The sequence below is a fragment of the Scyliorhinus torazame genome, chromosome 2, assembly GCF_047496885.1.
Source record: "Scyliorhinus torazame isolate Kashiwa2021f chromosome 2, sScyTor2.1, whole genome shotgun sequence".
NCBI lineage: Eukaryota > Metazoa > Chordata > Chondrichthyes > Carcharhiniformes > Scyliorhinidae > Scyliorhinus > Scyliorhinus torazame.
The window spans coordinates 201,346,220-201,366,355 of record NC_092708.1 but is presented as its reverse complement, the minus strand read 5'-3'; the positions used below and the strand labels follow the sequence as shown (position 1 = coordinate 201,366,355).

General features: G+C 52.8%; 1 protein-coding gene across 6 annotated transcripts in view; it reads left to right on the top strand.

The window, feature by feature from the left end:
• The window catches only part of ccnyl1 (cyclin Y-like 1), a 212,162-nt gene that overhangs the window by 166,906 nt on the left and 25,120 nt on the right, over positions 1-20,136 (top strand). For all 6 annotated transcript variants that reach the window (XR_011936124.1, XM_072482703.1, XM_072482687.1 and 3 more), the window contains exon 8: positions 14,485-14,651. Coding sequence is in view for 5 of the 6 variants with exons in the window: in XM_072482703.1 (XP_072338804.1) it covers positions 14,485-14,651 (167 nt within the window). In the remaining variant the exon portion in view is untranslated. The remainder of the gene's footprint in view (positions 1-14,484; positions 14,652-20,136) is intronic.

Below are 20,136 nucleotides of genomic sequence, written 5' to 3'. Positions count from 1 at the left end.
ACCTCAGCACTTTGCTTTCCCACAAGCCCACAGATAACCTCACGATGCTCCACTTCTCCAGCTTCCACCCTAAACACATTAAAGAAGCCATCCCCTATGGACAAGCCCTCCGTATACACAGGATTTGCTCAGATGAGGAGGAACGTAACAGACATCTTCAGATGCTGAAACGTTCTCATAAGAACAGGATATGGTGTTTGACTCATCGATCGACAGTTCCAACGCGCCACAACAAGAAATCCCACACACCTCCTCAAAAGACAAACACAGGACACAACCGACAGAGTACCCTTCATCATCCAGTACTTCTTGCTGACTTCAATAAGTCATCGATGAAGACGAACATCTTCCCAAGGCCATCCCCACACCCCGACTACTAGCCTTCAAACAACAGTGCACCCTCAAACAGGCCATTGTTTGCAGCAAACTACCCAGTCTTCAGGAGAACAGCAACCATGACACCACACAACCCTGCCATAGCAACCTCTGCAAGACATGCCAGATCATCAACATCCTTCAGGACGTGCGACAACGCAGAATCGCCGAGCAGAAACTGATGGCCAAGTTCCGCACGCATGAGTACGGCCTCAACCAAGACCTTGGATTCATGTCTCATTACATTCACCAGCACCATCTGGCCTGGGCTTGCGAAATCCTACCAACTGACCTGGCTTGAGAGAATTCACACCTCTTTAACCTGTGATTATCCCTCTCTCCAGTCGCTCTGTCTGGACCTGTAAAGACTTAATTACCTGCAAAGGGCAGCACGGTAGCATTGTGGATAGCACAATTGCTTCACAGCTCCAGGGTCCCAGGTTCGATTCCGGCTTGGGTCACTGTCTGTGCGGAATCTGCACGTTCTCCCCGTGTGTGCGTGGGTTTCCTCTGGGTGCTCCGGTTTCCTCCCACAGTCCAAAGATGTGCAGGTTAGGTGGATTGGTCATGATAAATTGCCCTTCGTGTCCAAAATTGCCCTTAGTGTTGGGTGGGGTTACTGGGTTATGGGGATAGGGTGGAGGTGTTGACCTTGGGTAGGGTGCTCTTTCCAAGAGCCGGTGCAGACTCGATGGGCCGAATGGCCTCCTTTGCACTGTAAATTCTATGATAATCTATGAAATACTCTCATTCAAAGTATCGCCTTGCATCATTGACTTTGTCTATATATGTGGTTGTGGTACCCACCTCTTCACTTACCTGAGGAAGGAGCTGCACTCCGAAAGCTGGTGATTCAATACAAACCTGTTGGACTTTATCCCGGTGTTGTAAGACTTCTTACGATGCCCACCCAGTCCAACGCCGGCATCTCCACATCCTGATTAGTTGGTAAGTGGACTCTGATCAGTCCAGGTCTTGCCGTGGAGAATGTCGCAGGGAACATTTGCCAACCAATCGGCACTCCCCTCTCCTGCAGTATAAACTGTTGTTCCCATTACCTGCGATCGGTCCTGATGAGTGCAAGATGAAAAGCTTTGCGAGCATGCCTTTGTTTTCAGCAATACTCAATTATTTTACTTGGTGAGTTGGAATGATCTGAAATGCACAATCTGAAAGTGTGGCAGAAGCAGATTCAGTAACAACTTTCAAATGGGAATTGGACATGAACTTGAAAACAATTACAGAGCTGTGGGGAAAGAGCAAGAGAAAATGGAATTAGTTAGATTGCTCCTTCAAAGAGTCGGCGTGGACTCGATGGCCCGAACCGTCTGAAAGATTCTATTCTGTCAGAATCCAAATATATTTGGATTTATTTTGTAAAGCTATGCATTGATTTTTATGTGTTGAGGAGTAAAGACTGTTTGACTCCTGCTGAGTCCATCAGTTTGAGGTTTTAGTGTTGAGGCATGTGATGGAGATACTTGCTTTCGTATTTTTATTTTAAAACCCGTCACCACTAGGTGGTAATATTGCTTCCCTGCAGTATATTTTAGCTAAAATTACATATATGTCAGCCAACCTGCACCCGTGAATCTGCACCATTTATGTTAATTGGTTTTGTTTTTGTTTAATTTACATTGGATTTGCAGCAGTCAAACAGACCATTTGGTTCAACCCATCTAATCTAGTTCCATCCTACTGGCCCTATCAGGATATCTTTCTATTTCTCTCTCCTTCATGTACTTGCCTAGCTTCCTTTTAAATTGGTCTATACTATTTACCATAACTACTCCCATGTGGTAACACGTTCCACAACCTAACTGCACAGTGTAAAGAAATGTTTTCTTAATTCAGTAGCACAGTGGTTAGCACTGTTGCTTCACAGCACCAGGGACCCAGGTTCGATTCCCAGCTTGGGTACTGTCTATGCGGAGTCTGCCTGTTCTCCCCATGTCTGCGTTGGCTTCCTCTGGAAGCTCCGGTTTCCTCCCTAATGTCAAGAAAGCCGTGTTTGTTAGGTGAATTGGACATTCGGAATTCTCCCTCAGTGTACCCGAACAGGCGCCGGAGTGTGGCAACTAGGGAATTTTCACAGTAACTTCATTGCAGTGGCAATGTAAGCCTACTTGTGACACTGATAAAGATTATTATATTATTAGAGTTCTTTACAAGCAAATTTGATCACCTTCTTTCTAACAGATAATTTGCAGATCATTTTCATATGCAACACTTTAAACCGCTGCCTATGTGGCAGCCCACCTCTTTAATTTCCCTTTCTGTTCCATAACAGTTTGCGTCCCCCACACAACAGTTTCTCCTTGCTCCGTCCCCATCCTACTGTCTAGGTGTTAGCTGTCGCACATTGGCAGCTTTCATCTCTCGGCAAGAAGGCAGTGTGGGCCCAAGCCAGAGTCCTGAGCGCACATTCCAATGCAAAACTGAGGGAGCGCAGCATTGCCAGAGGTGACTGTCCCAGACGAGGCCCCAAACAAAGGGCCTGTCTACCCTCCCAGGCAGTCGCAAAAGATCCCATTCGCACCACTCGGAGAAGAACAGTGAGCCCCCACCCCTCAGTGTTCAGTCAATGTCCATCGCCCAACAAACCTTTGATCTTTCATTGAAGGTGGGAAGAATGAGAGACAATTCAAGATGAATGAACAGACAGACCTGGGGGTGCTCATGCACAAATCTTTTAAGGGTAACACGGTAGCATAGTGGTTAACACTATGGCTTCACAGCGCCAGAGTCCCAGGTTTGATTCCCGGCTTGGGTCACTGTCTGTGCGGAGTCTGCACGTTCTCCCTGGTTCTGCGTGGGTTTCCTCCGGGTGCTTCAGTTTCCTCCCACAGTCCAAAGGTGTGCAGGGTTAGGTGGATTGGCCATGCTAAATTGCCCTTCATGTCCAAAAAAGGTTAGGTGAGGTTACGGGGATAGGGTGGAGGTGTGGGGATAGGGTGGAGGAGTGGGAATAGGGTGGAGGTAGGGGCTTAGGTCGGGTGCTCTTTCCAAGGGCCGGTGCAGACTCGATAGGCCAAATGGCCTCCTTCTGCACTGTAAATTCTATGATTCTATGACAGCTTAGCAAAGCAGCTAAATAAAGGTTATGTGAAGTAGAATGGAACTAGTATAGACCACTGGAGCCAAATGACCCGTTTGTGTGCTGTAAATTCAATGTAAATTAAACTAAATGATCCAGACTCAGTGCAGGTTGGCAGACATATATGTAATTTTAGCTAAAATCTGTATTCTAATCTTTTGCAATTCATGCACTAGGACACTGAGATCCCTCTGCATCTCAGTACAAAAGCCTGCTAAACCTACACTAACCCATCTGATGTGTCTAATTCTGAGTGCCACAATTGTCAGTATAACGGGCCAGACCCAGCTTTTGTTAGGATATCAGACAAGAATCCCAAACAATCCCAGCAAATGTGTGGGTGACTGCGTGCCTAAGAAAGCAGTACGTGCGTTCCCCAACCGGAAACCATGGCTCAATCACGAGATTGACTCCTTACTGAAGGACCGATCTGACGCGTTCAAGTCCGACGACCCTGACCTATACAAGAAATCCAGGTACGACCTCCGCAAAGCCATCCAAGATGCCAAGAGAGAATATCAAACCAAGCTAGAGTCACAGACAGACTCTCGGCGATTGTGGCAAGGACTAAACAGCATAACGGGCTACAAAGCGAAGCCGAGCAGTATCTCCGGCAGCAGTGCACCCCTCCCCGATGAACTCAATGCATTCTATGCTCGGTTCGAGCAAATAACCAATAATCCGCTGGCGAGTGCCCCAGCAGTCCATAATTCACCCATACAGACCATCACAGCTTCCGAAGTCAGGTTGGCCTTCCTGAAAGTGAACCCTCGGAAGGCGACGGGCCTGGATGGGATCTCTGGTCGTGCACTCAGAGCCTGTGCGGACCAGCTGGCAGAGGTATTCGCGGACATCTTTAACCTGTCCCTACTCCACTCCGAGCTCCCTACCGGCTTCAAGAAGACCACCATTATACCGGTACAAAAGAAGAACCAGGCAACGTGCCTCAATGACTAATCCGGTGGCCCTGACTTCAGTCGTAATGAAGTGCCTCGAGAAGTTGATCATGAAGCGCATCATCACCATACTCCCAGAACAACTTGATCCACTGCAATTCGCATACCGTCGCAACCGGTCCACAGCAGATGCCATTTCCCTGGCCCCACATTTGTCCCTAGAGCATCTCGACAACAAGGACTCCTACATCAAACTCCTGTTTATTGACTACAGCTCCGCCTTCAACACCATAATCCCAGCCAAGCTCATATCAAATCTCCAAAACCTAGGACTTGGCTCCCCACTCTGCAACTGGATCTTCGATTTTCTGACCAATAGACCACAATCAGTAAGAATGAACAACAACACCTCCTCCACAATAGTCCTCAGTACTGGGGCCCCGCAAGGCTGCGTACTTAGCCCCCTACTCTACTCCCTGTACACACATGACTGCGTGGCAAAATTTGGTTCCAACTCCATTTACAAGTTTGCTGACGATACGACCATAGTGGGCTGGATCTCGAATAACGACGAGTCAGAATACAGGAGGGACATAGAGAACCTAGTGGAGTGGTGCAGCGACCACAATCTCTCCCTCAGTGCCAGCAAAACTAAAGAGCTGGTCATTGACTTCAGGAAGCAAAGTACTGTACACACCCCTGTCAGCATCAACGGGGCCGAGGTGGAGATGGTTAGCAGATTCAAATTCCTAGGGATGCACATCTCCAAAAATCTGTCCTGGTCCACCCACGTCGACGCTACCACCAAGAAAGCACAACAGCGCCTATACTTCCTAAGGAAATTCGGCATGTCCACATTAACCCTTACCAACCTTTACAGATGCACCATAGAAAGCATCTGTTCTGGCTGCATCCCAACCTGGTATGGCAACTGCTCGGCCCAGGACCGCAAGAAACTTCAGAGAGTCGTGAACACCGCCCAGTCCATCACACGAATCTGCCTCCCATCCGTTGACTCCATTTACACCTCCCGCTGCCTGGGGAAAGCAGGCAGCATAATCAAGGACCCCTCCCACCCGGCTTACTCACTCTTCCAACTTCTTCCATCGGGCAGGAGATACAGTACTGTGAGAACACTCACAAACAGACTCAAAAACAGCTTCTTCCCCGCTGTTACCAGACTCCTAAATGACCCTCTTATGGACTGACCTCATTAACACTACACCCTGTATGCTTCATCCGATGTCGGTGCTTATGTAGTTACATTGTATATACCTTGTGTTGCCCTATTATATATTTTCTTTTATTCCCTTTTCTTCCCATGTACTTAATCTGTTGAGCTGTTCGCAGAAAAATACTTTTCACTGTACCTCGGTACACGTGACAATAAACAAATCCAATCCAATCCATTTGCAAAATTGTGAGGAAAGGATACTTCACCCCCGGAGTGATGACGCTGACCAATAGATCTATTATGTTAAAACAAACTTTAATTTAAACACAGAGTTAACTGCATCATAATCAAAGAAATAGCTTTGCAATTAACAGTTAACCATAGAATCACTACAGTGCAGAAAGAGGCCATTCAGCCCATCAAGTCTGTCTACATCGACTCTCTGAAAGAGCACCCCACATAGGCCCACTCCCCTGCCCTATTCCTGTAAACCCACCTAACCTGCACATCCCTTGACACTTAAGGGGCAATTTTATCATGGCCAATCCACCTAACCTGCACATCTTTGGACAGTGAGAGGAAACTGGAGCACCCGGAGGAAACCCATGCAGACAGGGAAGAAAGTGCAAACTGCACACAGTCACCCAAGGCCGCAATTGAATCAGGGTCCCTGGAACTGTGAGGTAGCAGTGCCAACCACTGTGCCATCCTTAAACAATTCTTAAATAAAATAAACAACTTTTACTCACTATATCTATATTCCGACTAAGCAACCCAATGCAGTTCAAAATCCACTCATAACTGAAGATAGTAATTAGGGTTACTTGCTGTTCTCTATCCAGACCTTTGGAAATAGACTCAGGAGCAACCTGAAAATTGTTCTGTCTTCCATAGAATCCCAACAGTGCAGAGGAGGCCATTCAACCCATCGAGTCTGCACTGAATCTCCGAAAAAGCACCCTATCTCAGCCCAGTCCCAAGTCCTTTTCACATAACTCCACCTAACCTGCATATCTTTGGATTGTGGGAGGGAGGAAACCGGAGCATCCGGAGGAAACCCACGCAGGCATGGGAAGAGCGCACAAACTCTTTACAGTCACCCAAGGCCAGAACTGAACCCAGGCCCCTGACGCCGTGGTGCAGTGGTGCTAACCACTGTCATCATGCTGCCCACTGTTGTCAGATTCAAGTCCTATAGCAAAACTACAGACAAGCCTGGCTCCTCCTCATTAATTGCTTCATCTATATGCTTCATCTATATCCCATTAAGATGACCCATGATCTACTTAACTAGGACTAAACATCACTCTCTCATAAATTATCTGCATCGCAATCTCCTTTCTATAAATAATATTCCATTCGCCATCTATATGTAAAGATGTAAATAGTTAGAATCAATGATTTCCTCAATTATATGACACCTTTAGAAGACACATTGCCAGTATATAAAACCAGGGATATTAATAACAATATTGTCACAATTATAAATTATAATGTGTAACAATTTCTTATATTCATCACATAAGGTTATGAAGGTTTTGAAGAGGGTGCAGAATTGGGTTACTCGGATCGTTCTAGGGACAAAGGAATACAGTAATGTGGATATACTGGAGTTGTTCTCATAGAAACATAGAAAAAACAAAGAAAAAATAGGAGCAGGAGACGGCCGTTCGGCCCTTCAAGCCTGCTCCGCCATTCATTATGATCATGGCTGATCATCCAACTCAATAGCCTAATCCCGCTTTCCCCCATATCCTTTGGTCCCCTTCACCCTAAGTGCTATATCTGTTTCTTAAATCCATACAATGTTTTGGACTCAACTACTTCCTGTGGTAATGAGTTCCACAGGCTCACCACTCTGTGGGTGAAGGAATTTCTCCTCATCTCTGTCCTAAATGGTCTATCTGTTATCCTCAGACTCTGCCTCCTGGTTCTGGACTCACTCAACACCTGGAACTTCCTTCTTGCATCTACCCTGTCCAGTCTTTAGAGCAGAGAAGGCTAAGAGGTGATTTAGTAAAGGTATTTGAAGCTGTGAAGAGTTTTGGCAAATAAAACGCAGCTATTTCCAATGCTTGAAAGGTCGATAACCAGAAAGCACACGTTGAGGGGGATTGGCAAAATAACCAGAGGTGACATGAGGAATTGATAGCATTTAGTCGGCACAGTGGTTAGCACTGCTGCCTCACAGCTCCAGGGACCCAGGTCCAATTCCAGCATCGGGTGACTGTCAGTGTGGAGTTTGCACTTTCTCCCCGTGTCTGCGCGGGCTTTCTCCGGGTGCTCCAGTTTCTTCCCACAGTCCAAAGATGTGCAGGTTAGGTGAATTGGCCATGTTAAATTGCCCCTTCATGTCCAAAAGGTTAGGTGGGGTTACTGGGATAGGCTGGAGGTGTGGGCATAAGTAGAGTGCTCTTTCCAAGGGCCGGTGCAGACTTGATGGGCCGAATGGCCTCCTTCTGCACTGTAAATTCTATGAAACGGTAATTGAATAAAAGGAGAAAAGTATTTGAATGTGGGGAAAGGGCCAGAAACTGGGACAATCTAGATTGCTCTTTGAAAGAGCCAGTGCAGACTTGATGGGCCAAATGGCTGCCTTCTGTGCTGTACTATTCTGAGTCTATGATTGATTTGCATGCTTTGAATTGTACCAGTGACAATGGCACATGCAGCCTTGTAAGAAACAAAGTCGGCCACAAAAATCAACAGGAATGGAGCACTTTTAAAGAGATATTTAGGCAAAATTGAATTAACACTGAACTGTACAACTCCCAGTTAAGCGTCTACCTTTATATTTTTCTCCTAATATCATTATGTATTGTGGACTTTGTTGCAAGAGGGTACAGTTGGGCAGCACAGTGGTTAGCACTGCTGCCTCGCGGCGCCGAGGTCCCAGGTTCGATCCCGGCTCTGGGTCACTGTCCGTGTGGAGTTTGCACATTCTCCCCGTGTTTGTGTGCGTTTCGCCCCCACAACCCAAAAAGATGTGCAGGGTAGGTGGATTGGCCACGCTAAATTGCCCTTTAATTGGAAAAAATTAATTGGGTACTCTAAATTTATTTTTTAAAAAGAGGCTACAGATAATTTTGTCAAGCCTCTTTTTCTGATTTAAAATATTTTTTTGAAAACAAATTTTCATTTATCAGTGGAAGAAAGTGGATAGACTGGGATCACCTGATCTCTTCAAGCTTTTGTTTTGAACGAGATTACGAAAGCAAGCTTGCCTGGAATATAAAAACAGATTGGACGAGAAAGTAAATATTGGTCCCTTAGGAGCAGAGACAGGAGAAATTATTTGGGGAATGAGGAAATGATATCAAACAAATATGTTGTGTCTTCATAGAATCATAGAATCCCTACAATACAGAAGGAGGCTTTTCGGCCCATGAGTCTGCACCGACCCCACCCAGGCCACTTCCCATAACCACATCCAACCCTACACATCTTTGGGCACTAAGGGAAAATTTACCATGGCCAATTCAACTAACCCGCACATCTTTGGACTGTGGGAGGAAAGCGGAGCACCCGGAGGAAACCCACGCAGACACCAGGAGAACGTGCAGACTCCACACAGACAGTGACCCAAGGCCGGGATTGAATCCAGGCCCCAGATGCTGTGAGGCATCAGTGCTAGCCACTGTGCTGCTTTGTCTTCACATTAGAAGGCACAAGCTGGATACCAGAAATATAGGATAAACTAGGTTCTATGAAAGGTGAAGAAATTAATATCAGCAAAGAAAAAGCTGGAGAAACTTAAGGGATTAAAATACGACAAATCCCCTGGACAGATGGCCCCCCAGCCAGGCTGATCACATGGAATGTGAGAGGGTTGGATGGGCCAGCCTGTGTGTTCGCACATTTAAAGACTTGAAAGGCAGACGTGGCTCTTTTGCAGGAAACACACCTGAAGGTTGGGGATCAGACTAGACTGAGGAAAGGGTGGGTAGGGCAGGTATTCCATTCAGGATTAGATTCCAAAACGAGGGGGGTAGCAATTTTGATTGACAAACAGGTGGCGTTCGAAGTGGGGAGAATAGTGGATGACTCTGGGAGGAGGTATGTTATAGTGAGTGGGAAATTGGAGGGGATGCCGGTGGTGTTGGTGGATATTTATGCTCCGAACTGGGACGATGTGGAGTTCATGAGGGCCGGTGCTGGCGAAGATCCCTGATCTGGACTCTCAGTGGTTGGTAATGGGAGGGGGGGGGGTTTTAATACGGTTCTGGATCCAAGGCTGGATCGGTCGAGTTCAAGGTTGGGGAGGGTGTCAGCGGTAGTGAAGGAGCTGAAGGGGTTTATGGAGCACATGGGGGGGGGATGAGGGGAGGAGGTTTGGGAGTCCGAGGGCAAAGGACATTTAGAATCTTTGTTTTTTTCCCATGTGCACAGGGTGTATTCCCGAATTGCCTTTTTTGTGCTAGACAAACGCTGCTGGGCGTGGGGTGGGTCAACATGGAGTTTTCAGCAATTGTTGTATCGGATCATGCTCTGCTTTGTGTGGACTTGCGGGTAAACAAGGAAGGGGGCCAGGGCCCGCAGTGGAGGCTGGATGTGGGGCTTTTGTTGGACGAGGAGGTTTGTGAGTGGGTGAAGGCGGCCATTCGTGGGTATGTGGAGCTGAATGTCACGGGGAGGTTTCGGCGGTCACATTGTGGGAGGCATTGAAGGCGGCAGTGAGGGGGGAGCTTATCTTGATATGGGTGCACAGGGAGAAGGTGGAGCGGGTGGAGATGGAGAGACTAGTGGAGGAGATCTTGCAGGTGGACAGGAGGTATTCGGAGGCCCCCGAAGAGGGGCTGTTGAAGGAGTGGCAGAAACTGCAGATGGGTGTTTGGGCTTTTATCCACAAGGAAAGCGGTTGGGCAGCTAAGGAGGGCGAGGGGTGTGGTTTACGAATATGGGGAGAAGGCGAGCAGGATGTTGGCGCATTAATTGAGGAAACAGGAGGCAGCGAGGGAGATCAGGAAAGTGAAGGACTGGGGGGGGTGGGGGGGGAGACACCTGGTCTTGACCCGGCGGGAGTGAACAGGGTTGTTATATTACCATTCGTGGTAATATGCTGTGTTCTTTGTCTTTTATTCCAGAATGATCCAATGAGTTGTTGACAAAGGATCCACCAATCAAAAGATTGAAACAAAACTAATTTATTATAATACTATTAATTAAATGAAGTTTGCACACTCTACTGAGCTACAGATAATTATGTAATATTGAATCTGTCTGGCAGTACTCAATAATCTAAATAGTCACTAACTACACTATGATCTAACCTCGTGTTAACTCTGGCAATATAATCTTCTAATCCAGTCGCCATGCTTTCTCCTTGTGCTACTCCCAGAATTCCCTTAGGATCTGACCTAAATACAGAGAAGTGGTAACGTCCTCTAGTGTTTGATTTACACAGAGATGTAATAATTAACCCTTCACTAACCTGACTATATACATATCATTACAGGGGTGTTTAGGGCTGGGTTATGGGAGGATGCCCTGGGGAGAGTTAACGCATCCTTGTCGTGCACTAGGCTTAGCCGTGTATAATGTAAGGTGGTCCACAGGGCACATATAAATGTGGCCAGGATGAGCAGGTTTTTTGAAGGGGTGGGGGTTAGGTGTGGGCAGTGCGCGGGTGGGCCAGCGAATCATGTCCACGTTTCAAGCCTGTCCGAAGCTTGGGGGATTCTGGCAGGGGTTTGCCTACGTTATGTCGGAGGTTCTGAAGTTAAGGGTGGTCCCGAGTCCAGAGGTGGCGATCTTTGGTGTGTCAGAAGATCCGGGAGTCCAAGGGGCGAGGGAGGCCGATGTCTTGGCCTTTGCCTCCCTGATAGCCCAGAGACAGATCTTGCTAGCGTGGAAAGACTCGGACCCCCTGAAGTCGGGGGTGTGAGTGAGTGACATGGCTGGGTTTCTCATGCTTGAGTAAATTAAGTTTGCCCTGAGGGGCTCGATGACAACTGATGACAACTGTTTAGCGACTTCTTTGGAAAGAACTAAGCTGTCAGTAGGGGTGGGATAAAAAGTGGGGGCAGGTTGGTGGGGAATTTATGTTGGGGTGTTGTTTATGTCAGCCATGTTGGCTGGTTTGGGGGTATGTGGTTGTCCATTGTGTTAAAATTAATAATATAAATGCCTCGATAAAATATTTTTCAGAAACAAAATGTCACTGCGATAGTATTCCAGAGGATTAGGTTAATGCTCTGGAATCATAGGCTCAAATCCCACTATGGGAGTTGGTGGAATTTAAATTTAATTAATAAAGTTGGGAATTGAAAGCGTGCCTCAGTGACGTTGACGATGAAACTATTGTCAATTGTTTTTGTAAAAACCTATCTGGTTCACTAATGTCCTTGAAGGAGCAAAACTCAATCCAAGGGCAATTAAGGATGGGCAACAAACGATACCCACATCCCATGAAAAAATAAATAAAAACCACAGCAAGCAAGTAGAAAGACAAATGGTATGTTGACCTTTATTACAAGGAGGATTGGAATACAGAAATAAAGAAGTCTTGCCACAAATGTGCAGGTCTTTGGTGAGACCACACCTAGAGTACTGTGTGCCATTTTGGTCCCCAAATTTAAGGAGAGATAGGACTTGGGAACAAAAGTAGACCATTCAGTCGTTCAAGGATAAATTTGCATTGGATACAATAAAGCAAAGGTTCACTGGATTGGTCCCTAAAATGGAACGGTTGTCTTAGAATCATAGAAATCTAAGGTGGCATGGTGACGCAGTGGTTATCACTGCTGCCTCATGGGTTCGATCCTAGCCCCGGGTCACTGTCCATGTGGAGTTTGCACATTCTCCCCGTGTCTACGTGAGTCTCACCCCTGCAACCTAAAGATGTGCAGGTTAGGTGGTTTGGCCACGCTAAATTGCCCCTTAATTGGAAAAATAATAATAATTGGGTACTCTAAATTTATATTAAAAAAAGAATAATAGAAATCTTGCAGTGCAGAAGGAAGCCATTCCGCCCATCGAGTCTGCACCGAACCTTCAAAAGACCACCCTACCCAGGCCCAATCCCCGGCCTATTCCTCCAACCCCACCCTAAGGGGCAATTTAACCTGGCCGATCCACCTAACCTGCATATCTTTGGACTGTGGGAGGAAACCGAAGCACCCAGGGGAAATGTACGAAGTCCATAGTCTTCCAAGATTAGAATCGAACCTGGGTCCCTGGTGCTGTGAGGCAGCAGTGCTAACCACTGCCACCGTTCCGCTGCCGCTTTATGATGAGGACGCAGTAAATTAGGCCGACATTTCTGGAGTACGAAACATACCAGATTCTGAAGGGGTTTGACCAGCCATGATCATATTGAATGGGCCACATGGTCCACTCCAGTCTCTTGTGTTGAGTACAGACCCTTGGACATAAACACATAGTAACTTCTGGAATCCTTCCTATGCACATGGTGGGAAAGAGAAACAATGACCCATCTCTGAAATGTGCTTTGAAAATATTACCATAATTAGAATTCTCCACAACATTGCAAAATATGGTTAATAATGTTAGCAGAAAGGGCAGCACGGTGGTGCAGTGGTTAGCACTGCTGCCTCACGGCGCCGAGGACCCGGGTTCGACCCCGGCCCCGGGTCACTGGCCATGTGGAGTTTGCACATTCTCCCCGTGTCTGTGTGGGGCTCGCCCCCACAACCCAAAAAGATGTGCAGGGTTAGTGAATTGGCCACACTAAATTGACCCTTAATTGGGAAAAAAAAGAATTGGGTATTTAAAATTTTTTTTTAAAGAATATTGGCAGAGGAACTGGTTCATAAACTTAAATAGTAGAATTCACTTGGTGACTGGTAACTTAATCTTCAGCATTGCTGAAGAAAGGTCATGCAGTCAAGATAGAATAAAGTTACTGGTCCACACAGACATTTCCTCTAGGGACAAAGCTATCACTTTTGGAGAAGAAAGGGAACAAGGTACAGGAAAGGGAGTGGGTGACGTGAAAAAGGTGTGAAGGTACAATCTAATGTTGAAGTCCCTGTTGCCTACTACTTGTGGTGCACTATCTGAAGCTGAGAAATGGGGCATTGATTTGTTTCCAGGTCTCTGGCATTCCAACAATGCAATCAGCAGCTGAGAGGAGCACATTGGCTTGGGGTGACTGACTCCTTTTTTATCTTAATGTATTCATGTTTCTCGTTTATATTTTATCGTGTTGGGCCAGGAAGCCTAGTCAGCATTCTGGCCAGCCTTTTTGTGCCCTATCGCTTGAAGCTGTTGCAAGCATTTAAATTTCTCCTCTGTCTCCCTACCTTCCCTGTATTTGAATTTCTCTTTGCTACCTATGAATGGTGTAACTAAAGGAAGTTGGTTTGTTGTGAATGCAGCCTCAAATCTGCATCATTCAATGGTGCAATGTGTCGGAGTTCCACAATGATGTAGCATTTTATTTTCATACTTTTAAAAATTCTTTTACCCTTTTAGGTCACCATGCACCACTACACAACCAAGCATGCATACCACTCCTTGGCTACAGCAGTCCTCGTGCACTAAGGGCTCTGCCAAGAAACTTACAACAGCAGACCAGTTTGCCTTGGACGCTGTTCTTGCGCCACACCTTGAAAGGGGAGAATCTAGAGTTGTGTACACCATCTCCCACTCCAGTAGCCTATGGTTTCAGGTGTGGTGCAATAGTGCACTTGAGTGCCACATCTATATATGAGGATAACCGAGATGGCCCTTGCTGAAAGAAATGCTTGAGCTTCCACTCTGTGTAGGAATTTAGCTATGCCTCTCCACTTTGTCTGCTGCACTGCTACTTAATTGTTTTCCTTTTGGCAACTTTGGCAGTCCCCCACCCATCCTCTGACCACACCCTATGAATGAGGTAACTGGGTATTATTTAGGGCATTTGTTATGTGTGATAAGTTTTTGCTGTCAATCTTGTTTGCACGTAACGTCGTAACTGGATTGAGTACCACTTCTTGCAGGTTTACCTAGAAAGATTGCTGACATATGCTGAGATCGATATCTGTCCTAGTAACTGGAAACGGATCGTGCTGGGTGCCATCCTCCTTGCTTCCAAGGTCTGGGATGATCAGGCTGTCTGGAATGTGGACTTTTGCCAGATCCTGAAAGACATGACAGTTGAGGATATGTAAGTATTTGTGTTGACCTTTACTAAACCTGTCAGAAGCTCTCCTAAACCTTTATCTTTTGCTCTCATTTCCAACTGAAAGTAGCAAACGGCTTGATGCTGTGCTAAAGGGAGTCGTGCAGAAGCATGTTAAAACTTGTGTTGCGGTTTAAGGCATAGGTAGAATCATCGATCAGAGGCGATCAGTCTGCCCATCATGCCTTTGCTAGCTCTCTGAAAGAGCTACCACTCCCTGTTCTTTGTCCATTGCCCTGCTGATTTTTCCTTTTCGAGTCTATACCCTTTGAGTTACTATTGAATCTGCTTCTGCCACCCTTTCAGGCAGTGCATTCCAGATCAGAGCAGCCCGCTACGTTTAAAAAAAAATGTCTTTAATTTTTCCCCTTTTGCTTACCTTACTTTTTCTTTTCTTTAAATTCATTATATGGCTCATTTTAGGTGTAATCTGTGAGACGGTGATATAATACCAGGTGCTAGACAATGTTTACTAAGACTAGCAGTCCATTTAGAGGTACTAAGTGATTTCTTAATATTTGGGAATTAAATTGGACGAATGATCCTTGCTTATTCTCAGGAACATTCGGGGGTCACACTCGAGCATCACTGAGGAAAACTTGCTGCAAATCTTAGTGAGATGCTGCAGCTTTATTTACTTGCTACGCTTTTTAGAGGCTCCCTCTTGAGGTCTTTTTTGTGATTATTGGAGTGAATGACAAGTGAATTAAAAAGAAGGTTGAGGCTGTCTTTCACATTAGTGCCTTTGTTCAGTCTCGCTCAAAATGGAACCTTGTAAAAGATGAGAGTAAGTGGACGTTGAGGTTCATTTTAAGATAATTATTAAATAAAGCTCATTGAAAATTGTACAGCTTCCATGGCCGCAGAATGTCAAGAGCAGCGAAGTGCAGCACTCCTAGTATATGCTACCTATGTATTAGGTTGTTGCATAACGAAGAGCAGTTTCCTGTTAAAAGCCTTTCTATAATGCGCCTCTGCAGGTTCAAGGGCCCTCATCCTCTGACATGATAACAGCAAGGTATTCTGAGAGTCCATTTGTTGCCATGGCGACTGGCCGAGGCCTTTGTATGTGTGTTTTTCCCTCCCTAGTAAATCTCTCTCTGTTATCCTGGCGAAAGTGGCTCTGAGTCATTTGCTGATAATGCACAACATATGAATCCTTTTCATCTGTTGTGGGGATGCAAGAGTTCAGAAAGGAGGAGGACTGCATTCTCTCTCTCCCTCTCTTCAATAGCCCTTTGTGCCCCCCGCCTCCCCACGCACTCTGATCTCACTCCTTCGTCTCCCTCTCATTCCATCATTGCCCTCTCACTCACAGTGCTCCCCACTCAGTTCCCCACATCTGCTGCATCCCCTCTCTCCCAGCCCCCTCCCCTGAACCACCTCTTCCGCCGACCTCCCCTCCATCCTCCCAATCTCCACCCGACACACTCCCCCTCTCCCCGACCCACACCCCGCCTCCCAAACCACACCCCGCCTCCCCGACCCACACCCCGCCTCCCCAAACCAGCCCCCCTCTCCCCGACCCACCCCACTCTCCCCGACCACACCCCCCTCCCCCGACCACACCACACCTCTCCCTGCCCCCAAACCCTCTATCAGCCCCCAAACCCTCTACCCTGGCCCCTCCAGCAAACCCTCACTTCAGCCGATTACCCCTCCTTCCTCCCCTGACCAACCCCTCTCTCCCCATCCTCCCTTATGCCAATCTCCCCACGGCCACTCCTCTCCCCTTGACCTCTCCCCATGACCCCTCCCGCCCACTCTTTCTCACCCCCCCCCCAAAATTCTGGCCCTCTTACTAACCCCCTCCCCCAGCACTCTCTACCCCTACCCCAGGCCCCCTTACTCCCGCGGCCCTCTTACTACCCCCCTCGCCTGGCCCTCTTACTACCCCCCCCACCCCAGCCCTCTTACTATCCCCCTCCCCCGGCCCTCTTGCTATGCCGCGGCCCTCTTACTGCCCCTCTTCCCCGGCCCTCTTACTGCCCCCCTTCCCCGGCCCTCTTACTGCCCCCCTTCCCCGGCCCTCTTACTGCCCCCCTTCCCTGGCCCTCTTACTGCCCCCCTTCCCCGGCCCTCTTACTGCCCCCCTTCCCCGGCCCTCTTACTGCCCCCCTTCCCCGGCCCTCTTACTGCTCCCCTTCCCCGGCCCTCTTACTGCCCCCCTCCCCCGGCCCTCTTAATTCCTCCCCACTCCCCAAACCCCCACTGTATTGCCCTCCTCCCCCACACATCAGTCTTCCCCCCCCCCACCCCCGTCTCGCCCTGCCCCCCCTGTCTCGCCCACCCCCCCGTCTCTCCCTCCCCCCTCTGTCTCGCCCCCCCCCCTCTGTCTCGCCTCCCACCCCCCCGTCTCGCCCACCCCCCTGTCTTGCCCTCCCCCACCCCCCGTCTCGCCCTCCCCTGCAATGTCTCGCTCTCCCGCCCCCCCCCACTGTCTTGCCCTCCTCCCCCCCCCCCTGTCCCTCTGCCTTGCCCTCCTCCTCCCTCCCCTCTCTGTCTCGCCCCCCCCCTCTGCCTCGCCCTCCCCCCCCTCTGCCTCGCCCTCCCCCCCCTCTGCCTCGCCCTCCCCCCCTCTGTCTCGCCCTGCCCCCCCCTCTGCCTCGCCCTCCCCCCCGCCTCGCCCTCCCCCCCTCTGCCTCGCCCTCCCCCCTGCCTCGCCCTCCCCCCCCATCCTGCTTCGCCCTCCCCCCCTGCCTCTCCCTCCCCCCCCATCCTGCCTCGCCCTCCCCCCCCCACCCTGCCTCGCCCTCCCCCCCCCACCCTGCCTCGCCCTCCCCCCCCACCCTGCCTCGCCCTCCCCCCCCACCCTGCCTCGCCCTCCCCCCCCCACTCTGCCTCGCCCTCCCCCCCCCCACCCTGCCTCGCCCTCCCACCCCCTCTGTCTCGCCCTCCCCCCTCTGTCTCTCCCTCCCCCTCTGTCTCCTCCCCCCTCTGTCTCTCCCTCCCCCCTCTCCCTCTCCCTCCCCCCTCTCCCTCTCCCTCCCCCCTCTGTCTCGCCCCCCCCCTCTGACTCGCCCCCCCCCCTGTCTCGCCCCCCCCCCTCTGTCTCGCCCCCCCCCTCTGTCTCGCCCCCCCCCCTCTGTCTCCCCCCCCCCCCTCTGTCTCGCCCCCCCCTCTGTCTCGCCCGCCCCCCTCTGTCTCGCCCGCACCCCTCTGTCTCGCCCGCCCCCCTCTGTCTCGCCCGCCCCCCTCTGTCTCGCCCGCCCCCCTCTGTCTCGCCCGCCCCCCTCTGTCTCGCCCGCCCCCCTCTGTCTCGCCCGCCCCCCTCTGTCTCGCCCGCCCCCCTCTGTCTCGCCCGCCCCCCTCTGTCTCGCCCGCCCCCCTCTGTCTCGCCCGCCCCCCTCTGTCTCGCCCGCCCCCCTCTGTCTCGCCCGCCCCCCTCTGTCTCGCCCGCCCCCCTCTGTCTCGCCCGCCCCCCTCTGTCTCGCCCGCCCCCCTCTGTCTCGCCCGCCCCCCTCTGTCTCGCCCGCCCCCCTCTGTCTCGCCCGCCCCCCTCTGTCTCGCCCGCCCCCCTCTGTCTCGCCCGCCCCCCTCTGTCTCGCCCGCCCCCCTCTGTCTCGCCCGCCCCCCTCTGTCTCGCCCGCCCCCCTCTGTCTCGCCCGCCCCCCTCTGTCTCGCCCGCCCCCCTCTGTCTCGCCCGCCCCCCTCTGTCTCGCCCGCCCCCCTCTGTCTCGCCCGCCCCCCTCTGCTCGCCCGCCCCCCTCTGCCTCGCCCGCCCCCCTCTGCCTCGCCCGCCCCCCTCTGCCTCGCCCGCCCCCCTCTGCCTCGCCCGCCCCCCTCTGCCTCGCCCGCCCCCCTCTGCCTCGCCCGCCCCCCTCTGCCTCGCCCGCCCCCCTCTGCCTCGCCCGCCCCCCTCTGCCTCGCCCGCCCCCCTCTGCCTCGCCCGCCCCCCTCTGCCTCGCCCGCCCCCCTCTGCCTCGCCCGCCCCCCTCTGCCTCGCCCGCCCCCCTCTGCCTCGCCCGCCCCCCTCTGCCTCGCCCGCCCCCCTCTGCCTCGCCCCGCCCCCCTCTGCCTCGCCCGCCCCCCTCTGCCTCGCCCGCCCCCCTCTGCCTCGCCCGCCCCCCTCTGCCTCGCCCGCCCCCCTCTGCCTCGCCCGCCCCCCTCTGCCTCGCCCGCCCCCCTCTGCCTCGCCCGCCCCCCTCTGCTCGCCCGCCCCCCTCTGCCTCGCCCGCCCCCCTCTGCCTCGCCCGCCCCCCTCTGCCTCGCCCGCCCCCCTCTGCCTCGCCCGCCCCCCTCTGCCTCGCCCGCCCCCCTCTGCCTCGCCCGCCCCCCTCTGCCTCGCCCGCCCCCCTCTGCCTCGCCCGCCCCCCTCTGCCTCGCCCGCCCCCCTCTGCCTCGCCCGCCCCCCTCTGCCTCGCCCGCCCCCCTCTGCCTCGCCCGCCCCCCTCTGCCTCGCCCGCCCCCCTCTGCCTCGCCCGCCCCCCTCTGCTCGCCGCCCCCCTCGCTCGCCCGCCGCCCCCCTCTGCCTCGCCCGCCCCCTCTGCCTCGCCCGCCCCCCTCTGCCTCGCCCGCCCCCCTCTGCCTCGCCCCGCCCCCTCTGCCTCGCCCGCCCCCCTCTGCCTCGCCCGCCCCCCTCTGCCTCGCCCCGCCCCCTCTGCCTCGCCCGCCCCTCTGCCTCGCCTCGCCCGCCCCCCTCTGCCTCGCCCGCCCCCCTCTGCCTCGCCCGCCCCCCTCTGCCTCGCCCGCCCCCCTCTGCCTCGCCCGCCCCCCTCTGCCTCGCCCGCCCCCCCTCTGCCTCGCCCGCCCCCCCTCTGCCTCGCCCGCCCCCCTCTGCCTCGCCCGCCCCCCTCTGCCTCGCCCGCCCCCCTCTGCCTCGCCCGCCCCCCTCTGCCTCGCCCCGCCCCCCTCTGCCTCGCCCGCCCCCCTCTGCCTCGCCCGCCCCCCTCTGCCTCGCCCGCCCCCCTCTGCCTCGCCCGCCCCCCTCTGCCTCGCCCGCCCCCCTCTGCCTCGCCCGCCCCCTCTGCCTCGCCCGCCCCCCTCTGCCTCGCCCGCCCCCCTCTGCCTCGCCCGCCCCCCTCTGCCTCGCCCGCCCCCCTCTGCCTCGCCCGCCCCCCTCTGCCTCGCCCGCCCCCCTCTGCCTCGCCCGCCCCCCTCTGCCTCGCCCGCCCCCCTCTGCCTCGCCCGCGCCCCCTCTGCCTCGCCCGCCCCCCTCTGCCTCGCCCGCCCCCCTCTGCCTCGCCCGCCCCCCTCTGCCTCGCCCGCCCCCTCTCTGCCTCGCCCGCCCCCCTCTGCCTCGCCCGCCCCCCTCTGCCTCGCCCGCCCCCCCTCTGTCCTCGCCCGCCCCCCTCTGTCTCGCCCGCCCCCCCTCTGTCTCGCCCGCGCCGCCCCCCTCTGTCTCGCCCGCCCCCCCTCTGTCTCGCCCGCCCCCCTCTGTCTCGCCCGCCCCCTCTGTCTCGCCCGCCCCCCCTCTGTCTCGCCCGCCCCCCCTCTGTCTCGCCCGCCCGCCCCCTCTGTCTCGCCCGCC